Genomic DNA, 14381 nt, shown 5'->3' with positions numbered 1-14381 from the left:
AATTAATAGTGAATTATATTTGAATAGCAAAATTAATACTGATATAAAGGGAACTTTTTCTCGTATCCTTATATTGTAGCAGTATAGCAAGTTAAAAGTATAATATATTTGTAAAATTGGTTAAATTCTATTTATTTTAGTAGGATATAAAAATCCTTATGACATAAGCTGCTAGGATCTTAAATTGTTTAATGTAAAACTCAATTAATAGTAAATGGTAATTGCCTTTTCAAAGAGAACTAAGATCAGCATATACACTTAAAAAAACGGTTAAATATACTGGTAACGGGTAAGTGATTGAAGTGGTATGGCTTAAAAGATTTCATTAAAGTTCATAACACGAATTGAGAGAGGTAGCCGATCAGGTTTTACAAGTTTTACTGAGAAAATAAATGGTTTAAAACTAATTAACGTGATACGAATGCAACAATAAAATAATATATTAAAAGCAACTTATTATGTTGGTTATTAGACAGTGACCCTAAGAAGGCTTTCTTTTGGCTAGTTAGTATATACGAATTGAACGTACACTAGTTAAACCAAAATCGATGTCACGATAAATTAATAACAGGAAATGTCGAAATATTAGGGTGCAAGGGTAGATTGAAAATATCAGTCTACTGCGAGGGATGACGTTTGGTGTTGGTGGGGTCCCTAAATGTTAAAGCGTTGCTGCTAATCAGGACAAAAGGAAGTGCTACCCCTAAAAAATTTGACTGTAGAGGCTGATAGAGAATTGGCCTCTTTCTCGAAGTTGACATGACTGAGATATAGTGCCTGTTTCCCTGCTCATTGCTCTCGACAGGAGGTCGCCCCTATCCCCATACTAAATATCCTGTCATTTAAGAAGCTAGCTCAAAGTTCTTTTTATGACAAAGTGTAAATTGAGTTTTCTCAGCTTCTTGATCTAATAGACAAAAAACATTTCATGGTAATAAAAATGTTCGTTATTTACAAAAAAATCCAAAGTTTTCAATTTGAATTTTACAAACCCTGTAAGTAATGAACTTAAGTGTAATTTTACAAATCTCCTGTGTGATTCCATGATGGGGGCTTTAATTTGTAATATTTTTAGTGATCTTTACAGTTAAAACAGACTATTTAAGCATCTGAGTTATACCATGATCTATATTCGGTAAAATGAAAGAATACAAGGATAGTTTAACAGCTAATTTAGTTTTGTTTATTACTCTAGTTATAATGTTGTAATTAACAGCTAACTGTTCTTTGTTTATACAACTGCTTATACTTTGGTTATAAATTTTTTAACGTTTATCAGGGACAAACTTACGAAATCTTGTTTAATATTATTTCTATGAAGAATGGATCATAAAATTTATAACATATAAAGATGATAAAATATAGACACTATATTTCGATGTTGTGCTTTTACGAGATGAGAAAATTTTTTAGAAATTTATTATGTTAAAATCTGCTACCCACAATAGTTTAATAGAACTGTAGCATTTTGGGAAAAAAATTTCTATGACTAAACAGTGTGCAATTTTAATATAAATTAAGACAACGTAGCGACTACGTATTTTCTTTCCCAAACTCTCAATACTATTTTTACCTCACTTGATAAGATTTGAATTACAAATGCATTACGAATGTAAACAGCAATCAACAGCGTTGTTCAAGAAATATGAATTCTGAAATACGTGCCCCACTTTGAGAAGCTTATATAAGTGATGAATAAAGTAAATCTTGGTAATGAAGCGCCAATAAGTTTATCAAGCTCGTGATTGAAATACAAATCGGCACATTGGACCCTGCAGCAGGTGAAATATATTTTTATCCACTCAGTAGTAGCTTAGGTTATAACAGAATTTAATATCATTAAATATTAAAGAATAAACAAATACACACATCATACTGAATGCAATTTTTACCTAATTCATTTTGTTACATTTTACCGCAAAATCATTCCATATATGGCCAGTTTGTTAAATGAGTAATTTAATCATTTTCAACAAATTGAATGTTTTATACTGTGAGTAATTAATTACCCGATCATTTAACAGAGTACGATTGGTTTCAGAGTACGTGCAATATTGTTGTCGTGATATGAAAACCTAATAAATTTTTCGTTAGTGGTAAAGATTCTTTTGTTAGATATTCTAGTTATTACATTTAATAATGGTATTAACTTATTTTGAGGAAGAATAAACAAGTCCGTGTTAAGCTTTTATGGATGATGCACGCTTTAAAATATTTTATTTTTGTAAAGATTGGTAATAAACAGGTATTCTATTTATTTAAATAAAGTAGGTGCAAAGATTTACCTTGTAGAAAAATCGTTTCAAGGACTTTCGAGGAATTAATTTACGTACTTTTTCTCATTTTTATAACGCAGTATAGTAAAGGAATGAAAGAGTTTATATCCTCTACTTGCTAAACTAATTTATCATACATTGGAAAAACAATATTTTATTTACATTGAACTGTTAGTTATGAAATAGTATTATAAAGAATTTTATAGGGCCAATGTCTGGGACGGGATCCAATACGAATTGTTTAGTGTTTAGGTGATTTGGACCTGAGATTTATTGTCAGAGACCCAACTCAAGAGTTGGTTCTGCTTATATATCACCTCATTCACATTTCCTGCATATCTGTCGACGTCTCTCCGTCATGTTTCTGGTTGTAAAATGTTTTGATAACATTAACCGGTTATGGACCACATTGGAGAGACACACATTTCTGTATTATAATATGCAATGGGTAATATCAAAGTCATTACTTATAAAGAGTAAAACAAGTTTGTTTAGATAGATTTCCAGTAACAAAAAAATTATAGGACTGTCTCACGTATGGGAAGATGGTTAGTTACAAAATAAGCACTAATAGAGTTTGCTTTATAATTTTTACTCAAATATTAGTTAATACCAGTTGTGATTATTTTTATCACATGGGCTAAGCTAGTTTTAAAAGGAAAGCACCAGACTACTTAGGACCGTATTAAACCTTTAACTTTGACTGAGTTGAGTTTAATCTACAGCAAACTACGGGCTAACTAACTAACTAACTAAACGTCAAAGACTAAAGGAACAAGTTACACTCTGGTTGGTTAAACTCACGCGCATCAGTCTCATCACTTAACTGAGGCCAAACCTTATTCATTTAAGTGTTAGTTATTCTACCCACCTCTTGAGAGCAAAGACCAGTCACAGTGTATAAAATATGAATCAAGCGTTGTAGACCTTTGCAGCATTTTAAAACCCTTGTCATTCCGATAGTAATCCTGCCATCACGTTTGTAAAAACTTTATGGTCGAAGATTCAGAGATTGTGAACACGTAGTGAAAAGAAAAGTATCTTTACACATATTCAGACAGTAAATACAAGTACTAAAACTCGAAAATGACTTTTTTTAGAAAATTACATTTGCGATGACCTATAACCCTATACTGTAATAATGACTTCTCTGGGAATACCTAAATATCGATGCAAAGAAATAATATTTAGCGAATTTATCTCAACATAATAGAACACATGTAAGTGTACGCTGTATTATCATTTCGTATTTTTAGATTTAAACTTTTTAATTTTTATTTATACATAGATAATATTTAGTTTCCTAATATTTTGATGAGATAACCGTAATTCAAATGTAGACAAAGTTGTTCAACACGTATTGGCTGGAGGCTAACGAAGTCTATCACTTGAGGGGTTGGATAATTTAATTTTCTGTATGTCTAACTGTATATCTCTTGGAACAATATGCCGATAACAAATTGACCTATATATTTAAGGTTTGTATGAATCCTCACTTCTATGTAGACTACGCTAAGTTCGATGATCTTGCTTGTCTATCCATGGGATTTTGCTGAGCTTAAACAAACATTTTTACACAAGTCAGGGACAAAAACAATAGATAAAGTTAGGCAATTTAGTGTTGAAAGTCGGTGATAAGATTTTATTTCACCGAACTCTTGTTTTGTGGTAACCTGCGAAAGTCACGGCCACTTTTATTACTGGGACACTGCTATGAAACCTACGTCAACGAATAAAATTGTTATGTATTATGTGGCAAGATATATCGGGAAAGATTTCATATGTAGACTATAGGCATGATAATAGTAAAATAAATATTTGCCCGAAATGGCAACGTTATACATTTAAACGGAATATCATACGCTCATTTACAAAATGATACATTCATTCACAAGCATAAAATCTGACATCAAAATATTTTTCTTAAACATACACCACATCTGCTGAATATCTAGAAGTTAGTAAGTTTATGAAATCCATGTAAAATAGATCTTATAATACCGTTTTATGAGTTATATAATACACATCGAAAAAACTAATTGATTCGAAAATTTAATATCAATAACTTTTATAGAAAACGTACACATTTTTCCTAATGGTCTGCGAAATGTTAATTAAAAAGACAAATAAAATGTACCAAATTGTATAATTTAGGGATATTTAAAATTCAATTTTGGTGCGACAATCCTTCCTATAAAAACTTACATTTTTATTTAGATTTAATTGTAAACAACTTTATTTAGCTAACATAAGTGCCTTTACTGATACAATCCAGACAGAGAGTTGCAAAATGTATGTAACTCAGGCGATATTCAGCATTCTAAATATTTTTACCAAATTTAATATTCCTTTTCTCATCGACCCCTCTAACAATAAATGTGATCAAAGTGTTAGCAGTTTATTAATGTACAAAGCTTAAATCTTAGAGAACGTAACTAAAATCCTAGTCATTAATGTATGGTAATAGTAGTGTTAAGACTTAATTCATTTGATTTATTCAGACTCTTGAACGACAACTTTTAAAATTCCAATCCTCATCGTTTACGTGTTTATTCTCTCCAATAATTTCTGATCAGTCGCTTTGTCGAATAAAAGCCAAAAACATTCTGCCCAATTTGAATCATTGATGAGTGCATTCAATAAAAACTTAATTTCAATGATAGAAATATTGATCAAGTGTTACATAATTCTCTCTGAAATGAGAGCTCTAGTTCGTTATCAATGAATATTAAATAGTATTCATTGCTTTGATAGACGCGTAACATACAGTTGTCTTCTATTACTTTGAGCTATGACCGAAAATTCATTGCACACAATAACAAACACAAATATTAAAGTCAGTGCGTTGCTTGTTGTGTCAATTGTACTTGTTATCCACAGTTTTTACAATCCAGGGGCTTAAAGTATATCAATTTATTTATACCGGGTGTACTAAATTATGATATTGTTATAATAGTGTTCTTTGAGTAACCTCTAAAATTTTAGTATAATGAATAGTCAAATAAAAGTCTTTTTATAATTTATTTTATTGCCATACACGTGTGGTATGGCAATAAAATAGTTTGAAAAAAAACGTTTGATTTATTTAAGTATTCATTACACTTATGTAAATATAACCCTGTAATGTGTAGTTATAACGTCTAAAAATTTTATTTACAAAACGAATGAGTAATTTATCGAATATCTACGGCATCATAAAATTACATGCAGAATAAAAATGGGTTTATGGATTACCATTTAATTCTATACTTAGTTAATTCCATAACAATAACTCTATCCTGAATCTCTATGCACCTTAAAGTGTGGTTTCAGCTGACATAAGCGCATGTAGACGAGAAATCCATTTCTTAAATTTAAACTTTAAAATAACTTACTATGCTTTCGGTCATACAAATACATTAAACAGCCAAAGCCTTTCTTAGAAAATGAGTAAGAACTTTTTACAGTTTTAAAATTCTTAACAGTAAATTGTGCTTGTTGCGCTTACAAATAGACTAGGTAATAGTTTATTATTTTATAAAATAACGATAAGATTGAAATATCTTGCAGCTTTGATATTTTATTTTATTAATACAATAATGCAAGTATTCTGAAATTAGTATTTCAGTTAGTATTCTGAAAAAACTTTTTATTTTAAACTAATGAATTTAAGAATTATACATGTTATCAGTATGCAATATATACAGTATCAATTTAAATATTTAACAAGTCCAATTTCTCAGTAAAAACGTGTTAGGGAAATGTAAATATGTGTAACGCAGACAAGCCTCATACATACGGATGTTCTTGCATTTATATTATTATGTACGTATTTATTCGATAATTAAGATATCTTTCAACTGTAAAAAGTAGCGAGCTATTACTGCGGATTTAATCTAATTCAAAACCATACAATTCGTTTCAAGAGTATGTTTCACTGTCATAAAATTAAGTTTGTGTGATTGCAATCACACGTTTGTAGTGACGTGAGTTTAATTTCTCATGTTTGTCAATTATTGCAAGGAAAATTGTAATCAATACACACTATATTATGTAGTAAAAAATCAGTATGAGTACACTTTGTTTATAAATAAACTAACTAACGTGAACATAGCATAAAAATCATGAAGGTAAGCACTTTCATTTAATATTGTATTATTTCCTGTCTTAAAAATGTATAAATCTCTCTTCTGAAAAGAAATGAGACTATTTATTTATTTGTTACAAATCCCTTTTCTGGTAATTAATTCTCATACAAATTATAATATTTAATAATATGTAATAGTTTTTAAAAAACTAAAATTAAAACATTATCAATACACTATATATAGATCAATCGGCGATTTTACTATTATAGATTGTACAGAATTATTGTTTTAATAATGCATGCAAATCATGAGAGAATATATAAGTATGGTTTCCTCATATTGCTCTAGAGGTTTGAAATAAATTTTAGCAACATCAAGTTAAACAATAAACTTTTATGGAAGTATAGCTGAATTAGAATCCACGATAAGCTATATGTTTCATTGATATTATTAATTAGTTAATCAATGATTCTGTTTAGGAATCTACATTTATCGAGACCATACAATATTAATACACAATAATGCCCCACATTATCTCATACACTTAGAAGGAAGTGTTGTTGCATTCCCTTCACACCTTAAAAACCCTTTGGAACAGAACAAACATGGTAACTGAAGTTTTACTAAGTATAAAAAACTTGATTTATATAATCCTTCACCAAAGATCAACCGGAGGATGCTTCACTCATAATCCGCATTTAAGCAGAAATACTATAGGAAGACCTAATTCTTAAGACCAAATGAGATTTATAAATTGAAATAAATTTTTTTGCTTGTATTTTAGTTGTTGTATAAAGAATATTCATAGTTAAATTCCGAATTTAAATTTTAAAGATTGAGAGATGGTTGATAAGAGTTTCGTTTAATTCCTCACACGATGTAGAATATTAAATGTACATGCATTTCATAATAATAATTAAAAACACCGTAGTACTCAGCAGAAATCCAGAATTATGATTTTAAGGCCTTTTTAGTTATTTGTTGTTATACAAGATATGACAACTGTAATAGTTATCCTTAAGGATGTAAACTTACTACATATTATTGGTAGACAATAGATGTATTATTAAAAAAAAATACATTGCTAATACAGATTAGATAGCAGCCTACTAAACGTTAAGAATTATAGTTTGGTAGAAATAATTATGCTTGTTACATGATGATGTATGTTTGTAACTACAGTTATACTCACAAGTATGAGTATTTATCAAAGGTAGGTATAATTCCAGATTGGATGATTTCTGCGTTACCTTGCTTGTACCAACAAGCTGCTGCTTTCGCTCAGAACCAAGAGAAATGGACTGTCGATTGCTCTGAGTGCTACTCAGTTTGAAAGGCTACGAGTGAAAAATGGATTTGGAAGAGAGATTTGTAACGCAATGTGTTTATCAGTATATTTATCTCCATATTAAAATAAAATTCACTAGTATAGATAACCCGTTTGAATGCATGTCTCAGCAAAGTTGTAATATTAAACTGTTTGAAATAATCATAAAACATCAAATATTTAACGAAGAGCACTTTTAAGCAATAATTAAGGTTAACTTTAAATTTTATAAATGTGTTAATAGGTAATTTGTTAGTTCTATATTCGGTACCTATATACTAAAACAAAAACCAGAATAACTATAATCAGGCTAGTAAATCATTGCACTATAGGTCAACCAGCTTATGTTCGTCTAAAAGAAAATGTATTTTATTCTATGGTTCGTCTAACTCTTTCTGCACATAGCATATTGGTTTACAGTAACTGTATTTGAACAATTCACTGCAATTTATTTTTAAATAATTAGAAAAAATAAACCTTTTTATTTTTTGGTTCTCCTACGAAAGTAAAAAGAAACACACAACAGATATTTATTAAGATTGGACTTTTCAACTGCTTTTTAAAAATCGGCTGAAATATAGAATTCTCAATAACAACGAACACTTAAGAATCCAAAAATTATACCAATGAAAATAAAAACAACTTTTGTGCAACATAATTTTTCAATTTTATCTTAATATGGTAAAATATGCAATGCTAATTTGTAATTTAACCATTATTTTAGCACCCTCTTTTATAAATTTAAGTCCTAACCAAACGTTACATGCTTGCCTGACAAAAGTTAGTCCCTGCAAGTGTTGGTTAAATATTCTTTAATTTAAACACCTATATATTAATATAAAATATCTAGATCATTTAGAGCTCGTCATTTTAGATGTCCCTTTGTAGACTTGACAAACAGCGTCAGGCAAATATTTGATATTGAACAAAATAGTATACGTCTGCTTTGAAGGGCTCTTTTGATAAATATTTCAATGGCTATAGCAGAGATCTTTAGATCTCCCATTGGTTTCTAAGCAAATAATTATTGCGTTAATAACGAATAATCGAAATACGATCCGCTTAGTTAAATGAGACTAGAAGCCTTATTCTTCGTTGCCCATGAAGGGCGGCACTTTTTCTGGAATGCGATATGTCTCCAAAAATCTTTGAGGTGGAGTAATCCACTTGAATTTATAATAGCTGAATGGAATAATATACAAAACATTATTAACCGTCGGTGGTCACTGAATGATGAGCGTCCCACTTTTTCACCCCAATGACCTGAATTCGAGTCACCTGAGTTTGAGTATGGCCACGTTATTGAGTAATCTGAAAATCAGTTCTTATCTAGGGTTTCAGTCTATTCACAAAAACAGCGTCGTGTCTATATAGCAGTCGACGCTTTAGAGACGATATCACAATGCTATATATTAATAAGTATTATGTTGTTTGAAATTAGTAGTATAGAAGGACTAGTAGGATTTCAATCAGATTATTAGAAAAGTTTGTATAAAATATTTTTGGATGCATTTCAACTCCATAACATAAAATCTATTCCCCAGATCTATAAAGATAATTATTTAATGTGCATCATAATCCCTGCAAGGGTTAGTTAAATACTCTTATTTAAACATTCATATATTAATACAAAATTATCTAGATAATTTTGAGCACATTATTTTTAAGTAGAGAAAAATAAAACTCGACCTTAAAAACTGTTTCAACTTAACGACATAACAATTTGATCTGCTCTTAACCTATGTTGCATAAATGTTTTTCGATTGTTTAATACATTTCAATGATAAGTAATGGGGGCGAGAAATAATTTCCAATACAAAGCTTCCTTTTGTCATCCAGTTTTCACTCGTAGGCCTTCACTTCAAACTGAGTGCCACTCAAAATTATCGACAGTCCATTTATCTTGTTTAAAATTGAAATTAACAGCTTGTTGATACAAGACAGGTTACAATATAACGTTCCATCTTATATTATAAATGTATTAGATTCGGTTTTACAACATAATAGAATTAGAGACAAAAGAGACGATATATAACGTTATATAAAAATTTAAGGATCAACATTATCGATAGCTATAAATTTTTTACTTATCAGTAGCTTTAAACATGATTTAATGATTACAAAAACTCTGAATTCAAGGCCGAAAATAATAAAAAAGTTGTGAAAAAACAATAATGAAACAATATAGAGTAGCTGTGTAGTTGTTATCAATATTTTACGTATATATTTTGAATACTATTAAGAGTAAACTTTAGACATTTTATATTTAACCTTTAAAGTTTAAATAAACTCTCCCTTTATGCATAGTTATTTGAACAATTTAAAAGTGTTTTTCAACTAATGGAAACCGTATTTGATGCTGTTAGGAAGTAACAATAATTTGCTACGTAAAAGTATGCTCTGATTCGATAACTTAGACCGGTAAACTAAAATAAAATGTGTCCATTGAATTTTTGAAGAAGAACCTGAAATATGAAGAAAACAAGAGGCCATTGTTTTGGCTAGAAATACTTTCTATACATTTGTTTATAACCAAAAGCAGTCGCATAATAAACTAAGACAACAAGATGTATTATTTAACTCTTCGGCCACTGTAAATTACTTAAACTAAATTACTCAATATGATGTTGTTTACATTATTTATACTATTTTTATACAGATTCTAAACTATATTAAGATTGTAAATGGAGAAAAGATTATCTGGTTATGTTAAGAAATATTACAGTTATTGTACTTTATGTTATTGACCTATCTTATCTTATAAAAAACGTATTATTACTTTAATTTCATTAGGATTAGTCCAATGAAATAAATGCTAACGAAACGCACTGATATCTACACCAACTGCAGATACATTCTGCAACTGTTCTTTAACTACGATGGAGTCACGTTTAACAATGTAACAAATGGCAGTTATCAACTCAGTGAGGCCCAAGACTGAGTACTTAGCAGAGACTTGTGCAAGTTAGCAGTGGGTTTTGACAAGCTGATGTTATTAATGGATTCCGACGGGTTCGTGCTCCACATTTCTTGATCTCTGTCAACCAGAACAGATTTTTACTGTTTTTTTTTTTTGTTTTGTTGAGAGAAATTTTTAGTATCTTTTTGTTAGTCAACCAGACTAGATTTGATTTTGGTTAGCGCTATTTTTTTATCCTATGGGGTGTTATTATTTCAACGTATTAATTTACACTAAGCGGTAATATAAGGCTGTGGTTATTTTGGTAGTAATTATTAAATATCATAAAAATTGGAAAGGGTTTATTGTAATTTTTCTCATTAAAAAAATAATAAAACAGAATAACGAAGTACCTAAAAGAACTAAACTAAAGTCTTACAAACCAATCCAACAATTTGACAAATCTCATTACGTGTTTTACTATGTCACATGAAAGAGTGTCGTATAATATTATTAACTTTGCTTTAAATCTTATTAATTCTGTAATTCTGTAGAGATATACACAGTACAATTTTAGTTATCTCTATCCTCACTGCTTCATCGTGTAGACAAGGTTAAATTTAATTTTCTTTAGGTGTCTATCAAACATTTCAAACAGCAGAAATACTCTCGGACGCAAGAAAATCATTGGATGTTTGTTAGTTAGTATGGTTTTGTAGTCAAATGTGAACGCTGTTTACATCGGCTTCTGTATATAGCATGCACAAGGCTGCAACAGCTGTATTGGTTATTAAATATAGTGTTCCCCGTAAAACATATTTAAAAATTAGCTACGACGAAGTTCAATTAGCTGAGCATTTAGTTGAGTTTCATTCATCAGTCGATGAGGTCATATTCTTTTTCTTGTGTGTTTTTTTACCTTTCTAGTCAGGATGTTGACGCTGTGGGTAAGAAGCGAAGTCTTCTTAAGAATATTATAAATATTTACGAGGTTATACATCTATTTTCTGAAAACAGATAGTTTTCTACAGTGCTTAATAAAGAATAATCATCAGCCAGTTGTACCTCTCAGGTGTACAAAAGATCCTGTAAACGTTATAGACTATTATAACTAGAATAGTCACATTGAATCGTTTACCTGCAATTAAACCATATTTAATAATTCGTTTTATCCATGATATTATTGGGCTGCCTTTAAATGATAGCGCCATGGATTACAGTACAATCACGATTATCCGAAGCCCGATTAACCGAGCCTCTGGATTAACCGAGGTAGTAAAGTATTTGAACAGAAAAAAAATAATTTAGTAAGCATGAAGAGCGCGATGAAGTGAAAGAGGTGGTACGAGAATAGATGAGTCACCAGTGAGTGTCATTGTTCTAGGCGGGATGTCTCTCTCTACTGGCTGCTGTTAGATCGAGCCGGCCCCGGCCGGCCGGCGTTCGTCTCCATGTCACACGTCCGTCAGTTCAGTTCAGTTTGAGTCATCACTGCAACCTGTTCGTTTCGTCCCTCTTCTCGTTTCGTTATTGTGCCGTTGCTTAGTGTTGTTTTTACGATAAGTGCATCATGAGTTTAAAACGTAAACGGGTAGTGGTTAGTTTAGAAACAAAGTTAAGTGCAATAAAACGTTTAGATAAGGGTGAGTCGTTAAAGAAGGTTGCCGCTGACCTAGGTGTTGCAGAAGTGACTGTTGGAGATTGGAGACGTAAGCGGAAAGATATTGAACAGTGGGTTAATAAAAGTGTAAGTGATGGAAGCGATTTGTTGCGGAAAACTATGAAGAAATGGGAGTACGAACAGACTTCTGAAGAGTTGTTTTTGTGGTTTTCTAATCTTCGAGGGTTGGGAAGTCCAATAAGTGGTCCCATGCTTCAAGCTAAAGCTGTTGAGTTTAACAAACGGTTTAAGGACGGTGAGGCTAATTTTAGTGCATGTGATGGTTGGCTTGACAGGTGGAAGAAGAGGTATGGCATCCGACAATTTTCTGGTGAAAAACTTTCTGCTGATTCGTCTGAAATTGAGTCGTTTAGCTTAAGAATGAAAGAACTTATTTTAGATCATGGGCTCACATCAGATCAAATATTTAATTGCGACGAAACCGGTCTCAATTTTAGAATGCTTCCTAACAAAACATTGGCAGCCCAAAGTGAAAAAACTGCGTCTGGGTACAAAAAGAGCAAATAACGAGTAACTATTTTGATGTGTAGCAACTCTTCTGGATCCTTAAAATTGAGACCTCTCCTTATTGGAAAATCAAAGAACCCAAGGGCTTTTAAAAATATCCAAGTTAACTGCCTACCCACCATGTACAGCCATCAACGAAGTGCATGGATGGATGGCCAAACTTTTAAAGAGTGGTTTTTTCACGAGTTCGTTCGTGTTGTTGAGGCCTACTTGAAAAAGAAGAACCTACTAAGAAAAGCTATTCTTCTTATGGACAACGCGCCATCTCATCCAGATGCAAGTGAATTGGTTAGTGGTGACATAAAAGCTGCTTTCTTGCCACCAAATGTCACATCTCTTATTCAACCTCTGGACCAAGGCGTTTTAGAGGCTATGAAACGGCACTATCGACGAAGGCTTCTCCAAGTGTTATTGACATGGTTGGACGAGAGAATTACGGTAACTGCAGCACTTAAAAAGATCACCGTTAAGGACGTCTCATACTGGATAGCTTCAGCGTGGGATGATGTGAGAGTGTCAACTTTGCAAAAGTCATGGCGAAAACTTTTCCCAAATTCAAACAAGAAGCAATGAAAATGATAACAACAACTGTGTCACTAAAATAGTAAACCTCGCCAATCAGTTACCAACGGAACTGCTGATAAATGATGAAGACGTCAACGAGTGGTTCATGCAAGACCAGCAAATGGAACTTACTGATGATGCGATTGCCGATATGGTCACCAACCCTCACAACGTCGCAGATTATGACACCGACGAGATAGTGGAAAAAATATCTCATTCCGATGGATTGAAGGCGCTCGAAGCTGCTCTCGCCTACATTGAGCAACAGGAGGAGTCAACCCCTGCCGATGTCCTTCATCTTCAGCGTTGGTGCAACAGCGCAGCGTCAAAACGACAACAGAAGTTGACGCAGAAATCAATAAGAGACTTTTTCAAAAAATGAAAATCATTCAGTATGTACATATTTTTTTATTTAAACTATGCTGCATATATGTTTACTAACTTTGTACATAATAAATAATTTACGTCATACTTTACGATTTTTCCGTTCATTTTAGGTTAATACCCGATCTCCGCGTTATACGAGTTTTGCGGTATCCGAGGTATGCGCGGTCCCAATTAGCTCGGATAATCGCGAGTCTACTGTATTTTAGCAAACGATTAAACCGATTAACGATATATATATATATATATATATATTTATATATATCTCTGCATTTATATATTACAATAAATAGTAAATAGAACTGTGCTATAGAGGTGTTAATTTCTTAATTCTAATATTATTACTAAGGATTTTTTGTATATATATATATATATATATATATTATATATATATATATATATATATAGCTCCTTAGTAATAATATTACATGAAATTAACCTCTATAACACAGTTCTATTTACTATTTTTGTAATATATAAATGCAAAGATGTGAGATATTCTATGCCACCAATTAAGATAATAAATGTCTGATAGTGCAATAACTAGTATAATTGTTGAATTAAGTAAAGCATTGTTTATATGATTGAAAAGTAAAAGCTTGTATTCATTTTTGAACTTAAGAATACATGTAGTTATTAATATAGCTCTATATAATATTCAACTAACATCAAGCTC

At 31.1% G+C, this 14381-nt stretch overlaps 1 protein-coding gene across 1 annotated transcript; it reads left to right on the top strand.

Annotated features, from left to right (window-relative positions):
• The first annotated feature begins 12139 nt into the window (after positions 1-12139).
• Positions 12140-13703, top strand: LOC124358194 (jerky protein homolog). The gene is made up of 3 exons (XM_046810486.1): positions 12140-12537; positions 12781-13264; positions 13380-13703. Exons 1-3 carry the CDS (start codon positions 12140-12142, stop codon positions 13701-13703), a joined length of 1206 nt encoding a protein of 401 aa, XP_046666442.1.
• Positions 13704-14381: the final 678 nt, after the last annotated feature.

This window comes from Homalodisca vitripennis, chromosome 3, assembly GCF_021130785.1.
Source record: "Homalodisca vitripennis isolate AUS2020 chromosome 3, UT_GWSS_2.1, whole genome shotgun sequence".
In the NCBI taxonomy this organism is placed as follows: domain Eukaryota; kingdom Metazoa; phylum Arthropoda; class Insecta; order Hemiptera; family Cicadellidae; genus Homalodisca; species Homalodisca vitripennis.
Note: the sequence above shows the minus strand (reverse complement) of the source record. Positions and strands in the feature narration are given on the sequence as shown.